This window comes from Athene noctua, unplaced genomic scaffold (assembly GCF_965140245.1).
Source record: "Athene noctua unplaced genomic scaffold, bAthNoc1.hap1.1 HAP1_HAP1_scaffold_36, whole genome shotgun sequence".
Classification (NCBI taxonomy): domain Eukaryota; kingdom Metazoa; phylum Chordata; class Aves; order Strigiformes; family Strigidae; genus Athene; species Athene noctua.
Genome location: NW_027437538.1, coordinates 957,258 through 977,152, shown reverse-complemented (window position 1 = coordinate 977,152; position 19,895 = coordinate 957,258). Strand labels below are relative to the sequence as shown.

The window sequence follows — 19,895 nt, the reverse complement described above, 5'->3', positions numbered from 1 at the left end:
ATTGCCACTTCTGGGAATCGCTGTGTAAAATTAATATTTCATTTCTTTTCACCTGTCCCAATAGAACGTACCATTCCTGAAGACACATATTTCCAATGCAATCTCACTAGGAAAAAAAAAAAAAAAAGGTTTTCCCCACAATTCTTTTGTATTCTTTCTCATCCTTTCGGTACGTTTGGATTCCTCTCAGCTCGCGAGCTGCAGCTTTCAACTTCAGGTGGTTAAAATCTTGCCTCTCTCTCAGCAGACTAATTGTCTCCTTGGCCAACTCCTCCAGTATGTTTACCTCTACCTTTTTCTATCTGCACACCGAAAATATTTCTCATAAAATTACCCCTTGTAGAAAGGCAACCTCATTGGAGATTATACTTAACTTATAGGAGAGAAATGTATTTTATTTTGTATGAACCTTGATGATGTTTGACTTTTCCTTGGTTACAAACAGCAGAAATCCTTCTGCGCCCGTGTGCAGGCGGTTCTCCAAGGACAGCAGGGGGGAGATTGTGCAAAGGAGCTGTAACCTCCCGCTGCAGAGATCAGAGGAGAAATCTGATGTAAGGAGAGATGATGCGAGTCCCAGGCGGCTGAGGAGAGAAATGCTGGGACTGGGGGTGAGGACAAAGGTTGTCCGGACTGTGTTGGACCCCAAGGGACTGTCCAGGAGATCTCCCGAGGAGATGCTCTGCATCGATGTCAGTCAGAGAGTGCTGCTATCGCCTCTTCTCTAAAGTGTAAATTAAATAATGTGCTCTTTAAAATACAGATTGATTTGTATTAGGGGCACTTTGAAATGTTCCTCCTTAACTACACCAGGAAATGACTCCAATTAGCTGCACAAGTCCTGAAGACTTGAAGAAATCTAAAGGAAGAGAACGAGCTCGTTAGGGCTTTGTGTATTTTAATGAGCCCCGTGGTGTATTTGGCCCCATGTCCATGATGCTCAGGCCCTGAGAGGAGACTGAGCAAAGGACTCAACAAGTCCAAGTCAGCAGCAAAGCTCCCCGTGCCCTGAAGCCCTGATTGGCCCCACGGAGGGCCAGGACTGACAAAGCCTCTGCAGGGACTCGTTAGAGCAGAGAATTGGAGGCTGTGATTGCAGGCAGGCAAAGGCCCCGTGCAGGGCTGTCCTGCTGTGAAACCCTTGGGTTGGTGATGGAGCACAAAGGCCAAGCCCTGACCCTCAGGCCCTGGGAAGGAGATGCTGCCCCTCGTGTGTGGCTCAGGGCTCTTCCTGGGGGCAGGGGCTGTGAGGGGGAGCAATGCCAAGTGTAGGAAACTGCACAACCCCTCCTGGCCTCTCCAGGAAGGGGTGAGGAGGAAAACACAGTCCAGAGCCTCAACATCAGGTTTATCCCGGTAGGCCCCCATGGCAGGGCAACTGCCATGACCAAGGGGGCCAAGAGCTCTGTCTCGTGTGGCCTTTCAGCCCTGGCAGAGCCCTCAGCCATCTCTGCTGCAGGTTTGCTTCTGCTGGGCCCTTCGGGCGCCTTTTTCCCTCCAGGCTGGTGACATCCATCTCCCTTTCCTCCCTCGCTCTCCTCCCGGCATTCCCACCCCTTCACTGATGTCTCTCCACACTCACTGCCTGTTCCTTGAAACACAGAGCCACAGGCTGACCCACACTCCCTCTGGGCGACCTCTTACACCACAATACCACCTCCTGATTGAGATTTCTTTTTCCTCAACTCCCATCTGAACTTCCCAGTCTGCACTTTGTTGAGGTTTCCTTCTCTTCCCACTACCAAGAAAAGCTCCGTTATCTCAGAAACTCTCCTCCCAGCAGGTGCAGGCGACTGCTGTAGTGCCCTGAGCCTCCACCTCACCAGGCTCAAGCAGCCCCGGTCCTTCAGCCTCTCCACAAAGGCCCCAAAGCCCACCCTGGCACATCTCCTTTGGAGCTTCTGCCTTTCCTCTCCATCCCTCCAGGACAGGGAGCCTCTCCCCCAGTCACACCAGTCTAGAGGTGGCCTCCCCAGCGCTGAGTCAAGGGGATGATAACGCCCTGGTTTGGTTTGCAGCCTAAGAGAAGGGTCTGGGGGTTCTCACTGACAAGCAGCTGAACAGGAGCCAGCAGTGTGCCCGGGGGGCCAAGAAAGCCAGCGGCATCCTGGCTTGTATCAGCACTAGTGTGACCAGCAGGAGCAGGGAGGTGACAGTCCCCCTGTGCTCTGCACTGGTGAGGCCACACCTGGAGGGTTGTGTCCAGGTTTGGGCACCTCAATCCCAGAGAGATCTCGAGGGGCTGGAGCGAGGGCAGAGGAGGGCAACGAGGTTGGGGAAGGGCCTGGAGAATCAATCCTGTGAGGAGCCAGGGAAGGAGCTGGGAGTGTTCAGTGTGAGGAGGAGGAGGCTGAGGGGAGCCCTCATCCCTCTCTGCAGCTCCTGACAGGACAGTGCAGAGAGGCTGGGGCTGGGCTCTGCTCCCAGGGGATCAGCGACAGGACAAGAGGGAACGGCTGGAAACTGCCACAGGGGAGGGTCAGGCTGGGCAGGAGGAGAAAATATTTCCCAGCAAGAGTGGACAGAGAGTGGAACAGGCTGCCCAGGGAGAGGGGGGAGTCCCCATCCCTGGATGTGTTTAAGGGTGGTTTAGATGAAATATAGGGGGGTGTGGGTTAGGGGAGAAATTTGTAGAGTCGGGCTGATGGTTGGACTCAGTGATCCCAAGGGGCTTTTCCAACCTCAGTGATTCTGTGATTCTGTGAATAACAGAGGTTCCTCCAGATTCAGAACCCATGTCTTGTCCCCAGATTGCTGGGGCCAGCTGCTGGCCAATCAGGACCCTGTGGCTGTCATGGAGTCACAATCAGCATCACAATTTGTGGCGCCTTTGCCCGTCTCTCCCCATGCACGCCCTTGACCCCTCATGGCTGCTGGACCCCACGTTCAACAGCCACACCCAGCCCTTCGCTGGCCTTTCCCTCTCCCTGCCCCACGCCTGGGCAGAGCCGGGGGGGACGTGTCGCCTTCAGGCTTTGCAGTGCTCATGCAGAATTACTGCCACAAAGTGGGTGCTGGGATCAGACTCGGCGCTGTGGAGCAGACCCCAGCAAGACAGAGCAGCGTCCAGCAGGAGATGTGCAGTGGTGGCCGCCACCTTGCTCTGGCCAGGGGGCTTCTGTCCGTGCACTGAAAGGATCTGCTGCTACCAAGATGCACTTGGTGTTTCCAGCTGTCACTGCAGAGCTGCCCCAAACCGATCTGCAGTTGTGGCCGTGGCCTCCCCTCTGTGGGGGCTGGGCTGGGGCTTTGACTCCAGTGTCACCTGCACTGGTCACGGCACAAGGCAGACAGCTCCTACCCAGAGATCTACATCCTGCTGGGGGTTCGGCCAGCGCTCCCTGCCCTTCACTCTGCTCACAGTGTTTGCCTCAGCGCAGGGACCAGCTTGATGAGATTCCCAGGAATATTCTGAGGCACAGTCCAATGCTTGTTGCCGTCTGCATCCACAGCATCAGAAATATTCCTTTCCCTTACATTGCAGATTGACTGATGGGCCTGGTCACATGACTGCCTGGAATTTCCCTTCCTGGAAGGTGACATTTTCCCAGAGTGGGTCAAGGTGATGGGCTCTGTCACGGCCACTTGGAGACACTTCTCCTGGAGTTCTTCAGCCTGAGTTTACCCCAGATGACCCAGGAGTGCTCACGGATGCTCCTGTGCCTGCTAATAGCTGGGCCAAGGTTCTCAGGTTCCCAATGGCCTCTTCAGCTGTGGGTCATCCCCAGGAATCTGCTGGAACTGGTAACATGACCCGTGGTGCCCCCACAGGAACCGGGGCCTTCCCAGTAGAACCTATGGGTCTTGCCCAAGACTTACCCTGAGTTCCCAGGCTGCAGGCAGTGCATTGCATTTGTTGTCACTTGTGTTAGTGACTCAGCACTGCTGTGGCCCACACAGATGGGTGTGTTACAGGTTGTGTCTCCCCAACGTTGGGCGCCCAAATAGACTGTGATGGTTTGACTTTGGCTAAACGCCAGGTATCCACCAAGTCACTCTATCACTTCCCCCTCTTTTCCCCTTGTTTTCTCAACAGAGCAAAGAGGGGAAAGGAAATATTATAAACCAATAATTGTGGATAAAAAGAAAAAAAAGCAGTTTTAATCTAAGCAAAACAAAGCAAAGGTCTGTGCGTGGAAGCAAATCAAAAAGATTTATTCTAAACTTCCCATGGACAAACGATGTGGGGCCTTCTCAGGATCAGGGCTCCCATACGCGTAGTGGTTGCCTCGGAGGACCAAGGGTGACCCCACCCCCTTCCTCCTTTCTCCCAGCTTTACACTGAGCAGATGTCACATGGTCTGGAATATCCCTTTGGTCGTTCGGGTCAGCTGTCCTGGCTGTGTCCCCTCCCAAGATCTTGCCCACCCCGTCCCACTGGGGGAAATGTCGGAAGGAGCCTTGGTGCTGTGTAAGCCCTGCTCAGCAGCAGCCACAACACCAGGGTGCTGCCAACACCCTGCAGCTCCCAGCATAAACCACAGCACCGTGAGGGCTGCTGTAGGGGAAACCAATTCCAGCTCAGCCAGAGCCAGTGCAGTCTCCCCACTTTGGAGAAGTAAGGGCGACCTGAATAGTGTTGAGTGAAGGTCTGACAAGGTGGGGCTCAGGACTTAGTGCACATAAACTGTGTCAGGTGGGGGAGAGACGTGGAGTTTTTGGCCCAGTGGTGTGGAGGCTCCAGGCACCATAGGAGTAGCCTGAGAGTGACAGAGGGGGGATTACAGAGATAATGGAGATTGTCTTTGTTGAAAGATACACCATGAGAAAGAACTAATGCATCAAGTGGAGCTGGGGAGGAACAGACTGGGCAGAGAGCAATGTCCCTGGAAGGGCAGTGCTGTGGTGGAACAGGTCACCCCGAGGGAGACTGGAGCAGCCCCAGGCTTTGTATGTCAAGGAGCAGGCAGGGAGGACGCAGAGATCTCAGGAAAGGAAGGGAGATGCTCAGGGGAGAGCAGGGTGTGGTAGCTGGGTGGACGTCTCCAGCCGGCAGAGAAAGAGGTGCAGGTGTGGGACACGGTGGGACAGCCTGTGGTGGAGACGACAGAGGGGTGAGCAAAGTCTGAGCATCCCCCAGCAGAGCTGAGCTCTCTCTGCCCTTGGCTCTGGCTGGTGTCTCTGCCACTGGTGGCCATGAGGAAGCCCCTTCCCCTTCCAGCACTGGGTCTCCTGGCCTCCCCTTCCCCAGCCGAGAGCCTGGCAGGGGTTGGACCATAGTCCTGCCCTTGGCATTGCCCATCCCCACATCACCCTGCCCCGGGAAGAGCCCTGAGCAATGGCTGAGGGACAGGACCTGAGTTCCCCGGTTCTGGGGGTGAGGCCATGGCCCTTTGACTTTACGTAACACACCCAGGTTTGCTCAGAATCTGTTCCACACTGACAGGGCCTTTGTTTACCGATATTCTCTGCCTCGAGTTTTCTTGTCTAATTAGACAATGGGGAGGCTTTGTCAGTAACGGTCCTCACTGGGAGCCATTAACACTCCAAGAAACTTTGCAGTTGGCCTCTGGCTTTGACTTTCTGACTGGCACCTTCATCATCCAATCGCTGTCTGAGGTCCATGGACTCAGACCAACCCTCCTCAAGGAGTCATTAAAATGCCTTGGGCTTGCATTCTGCTGTGATGCTGGGCCGGGCTGCTGGGCTGGAGGGAGCTGAGGGCAAGTGGTCAGCGCTGCAGAGAGCCAGCTCTGCCCAGGAGCAGCTCCTCTGCAAAGCGCAGCAGGGCTGAGGGCACTGCCTGCAGGCACCGAGGGCAGAGGAGCCGGGCACAGAGAGGGCAGAGGCAGACGGCACTGGCAGGGTGCTGAGAGCTCACTGCAGGAGAAATCTTCCCAGCCCCTGACACCGTCAGTCTGTGGGTGCGGGGCAGGGCAGCTGCAGGTGGCGGAGGGATGTGGTGAGGCCGGCACAGCCCCAGGAATCTCCCTGGTGTCTGGAGGAGGAGGCCGTGCTCCCGAGCAGGGCTTCCCTGCTGCGCTGCCAGAGGGACAGGCCATGGCTCTGCCTTCTCCCGGGGACGGCTGCAGGGGGTGCAGGCGCGGGTGCAGCCGGGGGTGCCCAGGGTTGTCCTTCCGAGCAGGGTCCCTGCACCCCCGGGGCTGTGTGCTGGGGCAGGGACTCTGCCGCCGGCCAGGGTCAGCACTCAGCCTGCCCGGGGAGCTGCCCACGGCGCCGGGGGGAGCAGCTGTGGGGGGCAGGAGAGACCCTGGCAGGGCAGGGTCCTGCTGCTGTGGAGAGGGTGCTGCCTGGGGCAGGGCTGCTCCCAGCCCCACATCACCCCCAGGACAGTTCCACGGGTACATCATAATGGGAGTGTTAAAGGAGGGATTAGTCAAAACTTAAGGAGTATCTTTTGTTCAGAGAAATCTACCCTAAATTCTCACTTGTTTTTCCAACACATAGAGGTCCCCATGTCCAGTAGAAACAAATGACTAACGGCAGCTCCATCACCGAGTTCCTCCTCCTGGCATTCGCAGACAGACGGGAGCTGCAGCTCCTGCACTTCTGGCTCTTCCTGGGCATCTCCCTGGCTGCCCTCCTGGGCAACGGCCTCATCATCACCGCCATCGCCTGTGACCACCGCCTGCACACCCCCATGTACTTCTTCCTCCTCAACCTCTCCCTCCTCGACCTGGGCTCCATCTCCACCACTCTCCCCAAAGCCATGGCCAACTCCCTCTGGGACAACAGGCACATCTCCTACTTGGGGTGTGCTGCACAGACCTTTTTTTTCTTTTTCTTTGCTACAGCAGAGTTTTCTCTCCTCACCGTCATGTCCTACGACCGCTACGTTGCCATCTGCAAACCCCTGCACTACGGGACCCTCCTGGGCAGCAGAGCTTGTGTCCACATGGCAGCAGCTGCCTGGGGCACTGGGTTCCTCAATTCTCTCCTGCACACGGCCAACACATTTTCACTACCACTCTGCCAGGGCAACACCCTGGACCAGTTCTTCTGTGAAATCCCCCAGATCCTCAAGCTCTCCTGCTCACACTCCTACCTCAGGGAAGTTGGGCTTATCATGGTCAGTGCCTGTTTGGCTTTTGGGTGTTTTGTGTTCATTGTGGTGTCCTATGTGCAGATCTTCAGGGCCGTGCTGAGGATCCCCTCTGAGCAGGGACGGCACAAAGCCTTTTCCACGTGCCTCCCTCACCTGGCCGTGGTCTCCGTGTTAATCAGCACGGCTCTATTTGCCTACCTGAAGCCGCCCTCCATCTCCTCCCCATCCCTGGACCTGGTGGTGTCATTTCTGTACTCGATGGTGCCTCCAGCAGTGAACCCCCTCATCTACAGCATGAGGAACAAGGAGATCAAGGATTCCATGAGGAATCTGATAACTAGATGTTATGCTGAAGCAATGAACTGCTTATCTTCTTCATATTAATTACAATATAATTCTGTACAGTTCCAATCTCTGAATTTTCTGGGTTATTTTGTTGGATTTTTCTTTTAATGTTTTTTTCTTCCCCTTTTGAATTCAGTCTGCTTTTCTCACCAACTGGCTGCATGAATGAGGATCCATGATCTCTGTGTGTTGCAACAAAATAAAGGGCCTCCAGCTACTTTTCTTATACTGAGATACTTTCTTTAAGTTTTTAAGGACATGCACGTAAAATTCCTGTGTGCAGCGGTGGAGGGGAAGAGAGTCCCAGCATGGCAGCCCTGCCAGGGAGCACTTGGTCCTCTAGAGATGTTCTCTCTTCCCTTCCACACTCTCTTTCTGATCCCTTCGGTTTGGTGTGAGGCCTGAGTGCTCGGGCAGCTTGGTCACACCCCTGCTGTGTGACAGCCCTGTGACCGCAGGCAGGGACAGGCACTGGGCACTTGTGTGACAGAGCCGGCCTCCCGAAGAGCGGTTCCCTCATGAAAGAGGATCTGCTCAGGGCAGTGCCTGAAGGCTGAGCTCTTCTCCCAAACCTGATCTCAAGAACACGCCCAAGGAAGTGGCCCGCAGAGGAAAACCCCAGCGAAGAGGTGAACAGTGTGATTTGCAGGGTGGGGGCTGGCAGCAGTGTCCTCGCACAGCCAGGCCTCCTGGGAGAGACCTGAAGGAGCAGGCTCTGCTCTGTGTCTGCGCTCACTGGACACACTGGGGCAGCTGCCTGTGCTGCTCTGGCTGGGAGAGAGTTCCTTTTCTTGCTGGGAGCTGCTATGGGGCTGGGGTTTGGTTTGTGCCATGAACAGTGCTGGTAACGCAGGGCTGATTTCGTTATTGCTGAGCAGGGCTTACACAGGGTCAGGGACATTCCTGCTCCTCACCCCACCCCACCAGCGAGCAGCTGGGGGTGCACAAGGAGCTGGGAGGGGACACGGCTGGGACTGCTGACCCCGACTGACCAACGGGGTATTTTGTACCTTAGGACATCATGCTCCGTTATATAAAGCTGGGGGAGAAGGACGAACATGGGGACATTCAGAGTCATGGAGTTCGTTTTCCCACGTCACTGTTATGTGTGATGGAGCCCTGATGTCCTGGAGATGGATGAAGCTCTGCCTGGAAATGGGAAGAAGTGAAGGAATTCCATGTTTCCCTTTGCTTACCTGTGTGTTTTTTTCTGTACCTATTAAACTGTCTTTATCTCAACCTGCAAGTTTTCTCCCTTTTACACTTCTGATTCACTCCCCCATTGCACCCAGCGGAGTGAGTGTGTGACTGTGTTGGGCCCAGATGCTGGATGGGTTCAAACCATGACATTGACCCAGGGCAAACATGATGCTGTAGCCCCTCAGAACCACCAGTTGCAGCACTGGCCTCTCACTTCAGCTCGGAGAGGGTCTTTGTCCCTCCACAGAGGGACACCAAATGAGTAGGTCAGAAGTTCATGTTTGCATTTTATGGAGGAGATGTAAACATGCACATCATGTGTGTGAGGTGAGAGAGCACAACTGCCATCAGCTATTCCTGGGGGTGCTGTGAAGGTGTGTGGGACAAACAGGGTCATGAGGTCACTTCACGTCGACAGTAACGTCCCCTGGGCAACCCCCTGGCTGCAGCCCTGGGAGGTGTTTCCTTGAACCGAGGTCCCCGAGTCCATTCCTCATGCCGTGGGGCATCTCCCACGAGTGCAGAGCAGGGTGATCAGCACAGGGCTGAGGGGCCTCCCAGCCTCTGGCCGTGGCAGCAGGAGCCCAGAGAGACACGACGACTCCGGCAATGCACTGCCTCTGCGTGTGCAAGGGAAGGACTCGTGTCTCTGAACCCCCTGTGTGTAAGGTGAGGGCATGGGGCCAGCTGAGATGTGGGCACCTGACAGAGCCCGGACACTTGTGTGTGTGACCCAGGAACAACCCCCACTCTCCCAGTGAGACTCATCTCCGCTGCCTTGGACAGGCTCATGGCAAGTGCTCCTGTTGGCTCCGTCACCCTCGCCGGTGATTCTGGGCTGAGCCCTCAGAAGGGCCAGAGCAATCAGAGAGGTTCTGGGGTCCATGGAGAAGGCCGAGGGCAAACCCATCTCCAAGAAGGGCAGGAATGAGAACTGGGAGAATTATAGGGGAGAGTTATAGGCTTGTCAGCTTCCCTCCATCCCTGGGAAGGTCGTAGGCTACGTCCTCCTTCAGCCGTGTCCAGGTAGCTGAAGGCCAAGGAAGGGATTGCTGACCCACAACAGACTGGGGAAAGCAGGGCGTGTTGTGCACATGGGATTGTGCAAGGCCTGTGACATGGTCTCCCATCGTGTTCTCATAGCCAGGTTGGTGCTGCCTGGACTGAAGAAGTGGACGTTAGGGTGGGTGGGATGTTGGCTGGGTGATCAACCTTAAATGCCATCAGGGGTACAAAGTCCTGCGTGCAGCCGGTCACTAGTGGCATCCCTCAGTGACCAGCTCCTGGGCCAACACAGTGAACATCTTTCCTGTCCCCCTCTACGATGGGACAGAGCGCACATCAGCTCCTTTGTGGGTGATGCGAAGCTGGAGAGAGGCCTTGAACAACCTCACCTGGTTCAACTTGCCTTCAACTTGAGAGCTGGACAAGAGGTTTTTCAGGGCTCTCTTCACCCCTGAGTTACTCTTTGATTCTATGGATCTTTCCCTTGACAAGGTTTCTGATGACAGAATAGCCTGAGGGAGAAGAGAAAATATCCAGAAAAAAAGAGGAGCTATGAAATGTGTCAACACAACTACAGCGGTTCCTGTGTTTTTCCACTCAGACTGTTAGTAACAAATATATTTGATAGAAGTGGTGAAACAATCAGAGTTTGCTCTGGTCAGGTCCTGGGCCATGAGGAGGGGGTGGATGCGCACGGTATTATGAGTCAGTTGTGTCTCAGACAGTCTCAGTCCAGCAGGAAGCGTGTGGCTGTGAAGGGACCGTGAGGTCAGTTCTGTCTCTGGGGTGAGAGGCCAGCAGCAGGTACCCGGCTGGGAAAGTGCCTCTGCCAAAGCCCCCGCAGGCCTCACCCAGGAGAAGGGCTGGGCCGTGGGCTGTCGTGTCCATTCCACCTGAGCACACGTGGGACAGCAGCAGGCCCAGGGCTTGGGCACGTCCCTCCCAGAAGCTGGAAGGCCACAGCGGCCCCGTGGTTGAGAAGGTCCTGGTGGGGTTCCTGCTCTCTGGTCAGGGGAAAGGCCACAGGAAGCCTTTGGGTTGGGTTCCCTGCTGGGAGGGCGGTTTCGGAGGCCGTAGAGCTTTCCCTGGAGTGGGCAACATCAGTGAAGGTCGGGAAATGGTGGGGTGGGAGCAAGGCGGGGCAGGGAGATGGGTGCTGCAGCCTGCGGGGAGAGAGGGGCAGGGGTGGGACAGGGCAGAACAGCCCGCGGTGGGATGGCAAAGGGCGCTGGCAAGGCTGGGAGGGGCCCACAGAGCCCAGGTCTTTGTCCCCTCGTGTCACGGGTGAGTGGTGTAGATCACCGAGAGTATCACGGGGAAAGGTGTCTGAAAAAGTGATTTTAATGTGACTTTGTGAGAGTGTGACTTGATGAAATTTGATGGCAGCTTTCACTCGAGTACTGTCACGTCCCGCTCAGACGAGGGGACAAGTGACTCAGAGTCACAAATCCGCAAGGGAGCAGACAATATGTCTTAAATTCCAAACATTAATTAACTCCCCACAATGTGCTAATTGAACACACGATAATTGGCTAAGGATATCGCAAGTTGTGGCGAGCAATACAATCTGCCTGGCATTGCTTAATGGAAAAGGGAAAGAGGGAGACAGAGGGACTGGGGGAATACAGATCACCGGTCTGGGTCCCTGCGCTGATCCCGCCGGCGAGGGTTCCAGGAGGCGGCATCAGTCTCCTTCGCTTCACTGCTCTCTCCAGGGCCCCCCACTTTCTTCCCCCTTCCTTGATTTATACCCACATTCCTTGGGTCCGTCCCCTAGGCCGACCCACACACCTACGTACCCCATGTCTGGGGAGGGGTCAGGTGTTCCACGGGATGATGTAATTAGCATGGTCATGTCAGCCCTCATTAGCATATTGAGGGTGTTAACTTTAATATGCATTTCGTGGATAATGAAGCAAAGGTCACTCCCCGGACACATGGCCCTTGCAATGTGCCCAGGTGCCCCAGAGCAGGGCCGTCCTGTCTCCACAGGGCTCCCTCCCCCAGCTGCACCTGGTGTGATTGGGGCAGCCTCATCACCCTCGACCTCCACAACATCCACCCGGGGACTCGCTTTTGTCTTAGGAGTGTTTGAGGCATTTCTTCGGTCAGCCCCAACTTTTGCTTTCTCGGGCTGTTTGTTAGTTTCTCGCAGGCCTGGTTTCTCACCCCTCACAGAACCCAATCCCAAACGCCCCTGCACTGCTCAGGATGGGGGAGAGGGGCCTGGAGTGAGGGAGTGAAGCTGAGCCTGGGGAGGGAGGAGGAAAGGTGTTGGTTTAATGTTTGTTTGTGGGGGTTTTTATTATTATTATTATTATTATTATTAGGAGCTGAGTTCATAATTAAATATCAGTTTCAATTGACAATAAATTCAGTTGTTTTCCTCCAAGTCCTGCCTTGCCCACATTGGGAACGGGGAAGAGATTTCCCTGTCCTTGTCCCCACCCAGCAGCTTTCTCACCCCCATTCTTCCTATTTTCTCCCCCATCCCGCTGGGGTGGGAGAGGCCGTGAGCGAGCAGCTGGGTGGCAGTTGGGTGATCAGCCACGGGTAACCCACCACAGCAAGAAGATGCCTCGGCTGGTGGGTGAGGGGAGAGCAGGGAAGGGGTTTCACCTCCGCAGTAACAATTCTTGTCACGCTGCATCCCGTCACAGCCCGATAGGCGTGAGGGAGGGGGGCTGGAAACAGGGTGAATGGCCGGATCCAGAAGGCCGTGGCCAAGAGCACAAAGTGCCCGTGGGAGCAGGGCACCAGTGGTGACCCCCAGGGGCCAGTCCTGAGTCCAGTCCTGTTTAACTGGTGGGTTTGCCGATGGCAATGGGAAGGGATGGGATGCAGATGGGAAGCTCGAGGGAGCTCGTGACTTCAGGCTGTGACTCTGGGAGTGACTATGGACAGAGTCTGGGGCAGGGGGGGCTGTGGGGGTTCTTGGGGTCTCTGCTTGACCAAAAATGTGTTTTCTTCTGTTCTAAGCCCATCTCCACTGTGGAAAGTGGCTTTCAGAAGTGATAAAAAGGACTTAATAGCCAGAAGAGGAATGTATGTTATTTTTGATTGAACCATGCCTTCTGCTGATTTAGCTTTCTGGCAATTAAACATCCTTCTGTGTCTGCGTGCAGCTGTGTGCAAGTACCAAGTACAGCAGGTGGGAGTTGGTGGGAAAGGTCTGAAAGATGCAGCTTCAGACTGTCATGGAGAAAGCTCAGCTTTGAACAGAGGTGCTGGCAGTCCCAGGGGGCTGATGAGAGAAATGTGGGGTTGGAGGCAGGGACAAAGATTGCCCCCAGAGTGTCTGACATGGAGGGTCTTGGCTTCCCTCCATGTTCAGCCTCTATCAGCAGATGCTCAGGACCAATATCCAGTGGAGTTTGCTGATGTCACTGCATGGGTGAGCAGAAATACAAGGAGCAGTGGAAAGAGAAGAAATTGTTTCTTATTGCCATGTAGGACTGAAAGCTTTTCCCTTTGCCTGCACGGCTGAAACCTCTCACATTACCCCCGTCAGAAGGGAGGAATGAAGTTCTGCCAGAGACTTGGCTTGTCAGGGGGATTTGCGTGTTCATGAGCCCTCTGGTGCCAAGTTCCTGAACTGCAGGTGCAGCAGAGGGATTGGAGTGGCCTCTAGAGAAGGGCAAGTCAGCAGCAAAGCTCCAAGGCTGTGAGGGTGTCAGTGATGCCCAGCGAGGGCCATCACTGGAGAGGCCGGGCAGGGAATGAGGAGACAAGGTTCCTGTCCCTGGGGCTGGGGAAGCAGGAAGGCAGAGGCTCTGCTCACAGGCTGCCAATCCAATGTTGAGGGGCCCTGAAAGGCCTTGATGGGTTTCATCCCCAGGAGGGTCCAGCCCTGAGCCCATCCCCTGGGAACGGGGATCCTTTCCCTCCTGGGATGCTCAGGGCTCTTCCTGGGGCAGGGAGAGGCAGGGGGTGATGCCGAGGCAGGACAGCGGTCGGATCCCCCCAGGCTCTGTGGAGGGTGGGCAGGAGGCAGCAAAGTGCTGTGCCTGTAGGAACTGGTGTCCTCTCAGGGTCCTCAGGGGAAGCGACAGCAGCCATAGTCGAGAGGACAAGGATTTCAGTTCTGTTGGGGGGTGCCAGCCTCAGCCAAGGGCCCATCCCCACCACAGGCTGTCCCACACTTTCCTCTGCCTCTGCCTGTTTCTCTGCAGATTTTCACCCCACCCCTGCTGCCCCACCTCACTCTGACCCCAGGCTGTCCCAGCACTTACTGATGACTCTCTGTCCTCACTGTCTTCAAACACAAAACTGTCATTGTCTGTGCTCTGACAAGGGCTGTGAGATCCCCAGAACCTGTGCAGCTCCTTCCATAGGCCTGATAATGCTCCTCAGGAGCCTAAAGATGTCCCAGCCCCCAGCCTCCCTTGGATCCTCTATTTATCCCCATGTCCCAGCACTGAACTGCACAGCCTCCTGCTTCTGCTGCCTCCAGATCAGAACTCGACATATTTCACTTCAGCAGTAAACACTCCGACCCCCCATGTCCTTCCTGCCTGTTACACACACACTGTCACACCCCCACCTCTCTCTCCCTGCACTCTCACGTGTCCCACAAACCCTTCTGCTTCCCCTGCAGCCATGGGACCTCAGAGCTGGATTTTTCTGCATCCTCCAGGCTCATGGATGTTTCCTGAGTTCTGTTCAGGTGTGGGAGTGAAGGAAGAAATGAGAGGTGTCTCAGCCTCCTCATCAGCCCCAGGGCTGAGGCCAGCCATGGCATGAGGAGATGGAGGCCGGTGTCTCCCTGTGTCCCTGCTCCTGTCTCCAAGGCATCCTTATTGTCCACTCCCAGCAAGCCCCTCTGTGCCAGCCCCTCCCAGAAAAAGGCTCCTCAGGCTTCTCCAGCTTCCCCTGCCGTAGAGAAACTTCCCCGAGCTGCTGCATTAGAAATAAATTAATCGTGATGGTTTATTTCCCCTGGCAGCACAGTGCTGATCCTCTGCTTATCTTGTGGAATGTTCCAGCCCCTAGAAATCTTTTCCGCAGTGAGATATTTCCATGCTGACCTGACCTGTCACTCCTACACCCTGTCCCCATGCTCTCACAGGGCTGGTGGTGCTGCTCTGCAGAGCGAGTGGGCTGTGGGGCCTGAAAGCCATGGGGTGACAGTCCCAGGCACATCCCTGGGATCATTCTCCATCTTCGGGGGAACTCAGCACCCACGGGGGAAGGCTCAGCCCAGGACCTTTCCCTAACACATCGCCCCATGCCCTCCTTCCATGGACAACCCAAGGCCCTTGTGGGGACAATTTCTTCAGCCTGCCCTCAGCTTTGGAAGAAGAGCCCAACCTGCAGACATTGAGGAAATCCCCTTTTATTACAGAGGTGCCACATGGGAGCCCAGCTGTACCATCGTGCCAGACACACGGGAACAGAGCTCTGGGTCAGACAGGCTGGGTCATGCCTCTGGGGAAGTGGAGTGGGTGCAGACAGGGACAAACATGGTTATCAGAGTAATATTCCCAAAGTGCAGGAGGTGGCCATAATAAATGTGAAATCACTTCTGAAGAGACACGGGCAGGTTAATGGTGCTGAGAAACAGCTGATTGAATCATCTTCTTCAGTGTCTGTTTTAACTCCTGGTTCCTCATGCTGTAGATGAGGGGGTTCACTGCTGGAGGCACCACCGAGTACAGAAATGACACCACCAGGTCCAGGGATGGGGAGGAGATGGAGGGCGGCTTCAGGTGGGCAAATATGCCAGTGCTGATAAAGAGGGAGACCACGGCCAGGTGAGGGAGGCACGTGGAAAAGGCTTTGTGCCGTCCCTGCTCAGAGGGGATCCTCAGCACGGCCCTGAAGATCTGCACATAGGACACCACAATGAACACAAAACACCCAAAAGCCAAACAGGCACTGACCACAAGAAGCCCAACTTCCCTGAGGTAGGAGTGTGAGCAGGAGAGCTTGAGGATCTGGGGGATTTCACAGAAGAACTGGTCCAGGGTGTTGCCTTGACAGAGTGGCAGTGAAAATGTGTTGGCCGTGTGCAGGAGAGAATTGAGGAACCCAGTGCCCCAGGCAGCTGCTGCCATGTGGACACAAGCTCTGCTGCCCAGGAGGGTCCCGTAGTGCAGGGGTTTGCAGATGGCAACGTAGCGGTCGTAGGACATGACGGTGAGGAGAGAAAACTCTGCTGAGATAAAAAAGAGAAAGAAAAGTACTTGGCAAGCACACCCCAAGTAGGAGATGTGCCTGTTGTGCCAGAGGGAGTTGGCCATGGCTTTGGGGAGAGTGGTGGAGAGGGAGCCCAGGTCGAGGAGGGAGAGGTTGAGGAGGAAGAAGTACATGGGGGTGTGCAGGCGGTGGTCACAGGCGATGGCGGTGATGATGAGGCCGTTGCCCAGGAGGGCAGCCAGGGAGATGCCCAGGAAGAGCCAGAAGTGCAGGAGCTGCAGCTCCCGTCTGTCTGCGAATGCCAGGAGGAGGAACTCGGTGATGGAGCTGCCGTTGGACATTTGCTCCCTCACGGCACGAGGGCCTGTTCACAGAGGAAAAAGCATCAATCAGTCGGGACAGATTTCTCATTTCTCTCCATCCAGTTCCTCACGGGGCTGCTGGAGAACACAGAGCTGCCCGGGGAGAGCTGTGCCCTTCTGGAGGACAGGCTGCAGCCCAGCAGGACCCCACTGGGAAAGAGTCCAGTGCCCTAAAGATGGGGTGTCCTGAGGGGGGAACTGGCTCCTTTGTATCCCCCGGAGCCTGCAGATGGCGAGGGCACTCGGACATTTCACTCCCAGGGAAACATCTGCATGGCAGTGCCCACAGGTCTTGCTCCCAGCTGAACCCCCGCCCATCCCCGAACGTCCGGTGATCCCAACGCGGGGAGCAGAGGCCCACGGGGAAATGTGGGGAAATGCCCCAGTGCTGCTGGGAGGAGGCAGCACAGGGACAGCGGGTGGGGCTCTGCTGGCTGGGAGAGGAGACCAGGGGGCTCCTCTGGAGTGGGTGTCTGCACTGCAGGGGATGGCAGGGGGTGCCTGAATTCCTGCCCCCAAGGTGTTTCCAGCAGCAGCTCCCTCTGACTCCCTGCCCATGTCTCTGGTGCCTGGAGCTGTCCCAGCCAGGAGCTGCTTCTCTGTCCCCACGTCTCCTCCCTGTCAGTGCTCACAGCCCCCATCCCACCCGCTGGGTGCTCAGCTCTGCCCTGCAGACCCCTCCTGGCAGCAGGGCCCTGCCCAGGGGCAGCTCTGCCTCTGCAGGGGCTCAGGAGACAATTAAAGATGTGCTAATGAAACAGCTGCCTTAGCACTTTCTCTAGAAAGGAGGAATAAAATGCCACCTCCCCCTGCCCACCCAGCAAAACAAGAGTTCACTTACCATGTTACCTGCTGGGAAGATTTCTCCTGCAGTGAGCTCTCAGCACCCTGCCAGTGCCGTCTGCCTCTGCCCTCTCTGTGCCCGGCTCCTCTGCCCTCGGTGCCTGCAGGCAGTGCCCTCAGCCCTGCTGCGCTTTGCAGAGGAGCTGCTCCTGGGCAGAGCTGGCTCTCTGCAGCGCTGACCACTTGCCCTCAGCTCCCTCCAGCCCAGCAGCCCGGCCCAGCATCACAGCAGAATGCAAGCCCAAGGCATTTTAATGACTCCTTGAGGAGGGTTGGTCTGAGTCCATGGACCTCAGACAGTGATTGGATGATGAAGGTGCCAGTCAGGAAGTCAAAGCCAGAGGCCAACTGCAAAGTTTCTTGGAGTGTTAATGGCTCCCAGTGAGGACCTTAACTGACAAAGCCTCCCCATTGTCTAATTAGACAAAAAAACTCGAGGCAGAGTGTATCGGTAAACAAAGGCCCTGTCAGTGTGGAACAGATTCTGAACAAACGTGGGTGTGTTACGGAAAGTCAAAGGGCCATGGCCTGACCCCCAGAACCAGGGAAGTCAGGTCCTGTCCCTCACCCATTGCTCAGGGCTCTTCCTGGGGCAGGGTGATGTGGGGATGGGCAATGCCAAGGGCAGGACTATGGTCCAACCCCTGCCAGGCTCTCGGCTGGGGAAGGGGAGGCCATGAGACCCAGTGCTGGAAGGGGAAGGGGCTTCCTCATGGCCACCAGTGGCAGAGACACCAGCCAGAGCCAAGGGCAGAGAGAGCTCAGCTCTGCTGGGGGATGCTCAGACTTTGCTCACCCCTCTGTCGTCTCCACCACAGGCTGTCCCACCGTGTCCCACACCTGCACCTCTTTCTCTGCCAGCTGGAGACGTCCACCCAGCTCCCACACCCTGCTCTCCCCTGAGCATCTCCCTTCCTTTCCGGAGATCTCTGCGTCCTCCCTGCCTGCTCCTTGACACACAAAGCCTGGGACTGCTCCAGTCTCCCTCGGGGTGACCTGTTCCACCACAGCACTGCCCTTCCAGGGACATTGCTCTCTGCCCAGTCTGTTCCTCCCCTGGTGTACTTTTCGGCATTAGTGTTTCTCATGCTCTTTCTTACTTCAGTGAAAATCTCCATCATCCCTGAATTCCCCCCTCAGTCACTCTCAGGCTGCTCCTATGGTGCCTGGAGCCTCCACACCACTGTGCCAAAGAACTCCAGGTCCCTCAGGCACCCCACACAGTCCATGGGCACTGGTTCCCAAACCCCACCTTGGCAGAGCTTCACTCAACACTCTCCAGGTCCCCCCCACTTCTCCAGAATGGGGACCCACTCCCTGGGACTCACCCATGTGTGTGGGGCCACACCAGTGCTGAGTGGAGGGGGATGGTAACCCAGGGTGTCTGGGTGGCCCACGCTCCTCCCAATGCAGCCCCGTAGGCAGCTGCCCTTGTTCATCGTGTCCATCCTCTCCTGGCTCGTAGGGAATCCCTCACAGTGCCCAGGCCCTTCTCCTCAGAGCCGCTGCTCAGCCCGGCAGGTCCCAGCCTGCCCTCAGCTATGGGGCAGTCACCCCCCATCCAACAATGAGGTACGTCTCGTTACTTCTCCCTGTAATATTTCAAGTGGCTTCCATTTTGCCATACCCAGAGATTCCCAAGTTCCTCACACACTGAAGCTCCATTTGGTCAGCTTTTCATGTTTGCGTGCAGCTGGCTTGACTGGGGTTTCTCTCCCAACAGAGAAACATGAGTTTTATGACACTGTCAATCCCTTCTCCTGCAGAAACCGTGAGTCTTCAGGGTCTGGTACTGATGAGGCTGTGGGGATGGACCCAGGAGGGAAATTGTCCTTCCTGGGCGAGAGCAGCAGGAATGTGTGGAGCTCTGCCTGGGCATGGAGGATGAGTCAGCTGAGAGCTGAAGGCTCCTGGGCAACACTGTGGTGGGTGGATGTCTGGTACAGACCCCCCGGTGAGGAAGAGGCAGTAGATGAAGCCTTCATTCTACTGGAAGAAGCCCTGGTCCTCATGTCAGTCCTGACCTATCCCAATATTTGCTGAAGGGACAACACAGCAAAGTGAAAGTGATCCAGGAGGTTTTTGGAATTACTTGACAACATCATCCCAACAAGGGTGACGGAGGAGCCAGTGAGGGGAGGTGTCCTGCAGGAAATCAGACTTAGAAACAAGGGAGAGCTGGTCGGGGATGGAACAGTCAAGGGAGACAAAGGAGAGTTGACGCTCCTGAGAGGAGGGAAGAAGGCAAAGAGCAGGACGTCAGGAGAGCAGGCTCTAGCCTGTTGAAATATCTCGTGGGCTGTGACCCTGCAGAGAAGAGGGGAGAGCTGTTTGATGGTCAAGAGTCCCGTCTTCAGGCGGCACAAAAGTCCATCCCTACAGGCAGGAAGTGAAGCAACATGGCAGGAGGCTGGTGTGGATGAGGAAGAAAGTCCTGACAAAAATGAAGCAGGAAGAGGCAGCAGAGAGAAGGTGGGAGCTGGCTGCCTGCCAGCCTCAGTGGTTCCGTGACTGTGCTGGAGAGAGACCTTTGTGGTGGTGGAGGGCAGGTCCTGGAGGGATGAGGGATCCCCGGGCAGCTCCTGGACAGGTGGAGAGTCTGAGATCAGCTCCTGCAGAGATCACTCCTGGACACGTGTCTGGAGAGGCCAAGGGTTCCCACTCCCACAGCCCCGCACACAAACAGCCCAAACCTCGTTTCTCCTGTCTCCACTGACAGGGCTTGTGCTTGGCCTACAGACCTCCCGAGGTCCCCTCCAGGATGGGTGACGGTGCATTTCCTTCCACCACAGCTCTTCCCTTGATGATGACCGGGAGAGCACCCACACTCCCCGTGACCATGGAGGGAGCAGATGTAACTGTAGAGATATCCTCTGTAGCTTTTGTGTCCCACTGAAGTCATTGAGTCGGGGTTACTTGGCAGGTCCTACGTGGGGCCTTTCGAACCTCCTGAAATGCAACAAGGCCAAGTGCAAGGTCCCGCATCTGGGTCAAGG

The 19,895-nt window shown here is 56.0% G+C and overlaps 2 protein-coding genes across 2 annotated transcripts; one reads left to right on the top strand and one right to left on the bottom strand.

The window, feature by feature from the left end:
- Positions 1-6,433: 6,433 nt before the first annotated feature.
- LOC141974257 (olfactory receptor 14J1-like) lies at positions 6,434-7,390 on the top strand. The gene has a single exon (XM_074933586.1). It carries the CDS (start codon positions 6,434-6,436, stop codon positions 7,388-7,390), a length of 957 nt encoding a protein of 318 aa, XP_074789687.1.
- A 7,709-nt stretch (positions 7,391-15,099) lies between these two features.
- LOC141974223 (olfactory receptor 14J1-like) lies at positions 15,100-16,035 on the bottom strand. The gene has a single exon (XM_074933561.1). The coding sequence runs from the start codon at positions 16,033-16,035 to the stop codon at positions 15,100-15,102; it is 936 nt and encodes a 311-aa protein (XP_074789662.1).
- Between the last annotated feature and the right edge of the window lie 3,860 nt (positions 16,036-19,895).

What these genes read in the sequence shown, in the direction of transcription:
- LOC141974257 (XM_074933586.1), top strand. Translation starts at nt 6,434, where the DNA reads ATGACTAACGGCAGCTCCATCACCGAGTTCCTCCTCCTGGCATTCGCA.
- LOC141974223 (XM_074933561.1), bottom strand. Translation starts at nt 16,035, where the DNA reads ATGTCCAACGGCAGCTCCATCACCGAGTTCCTCCTCCTGGCATTCGCA.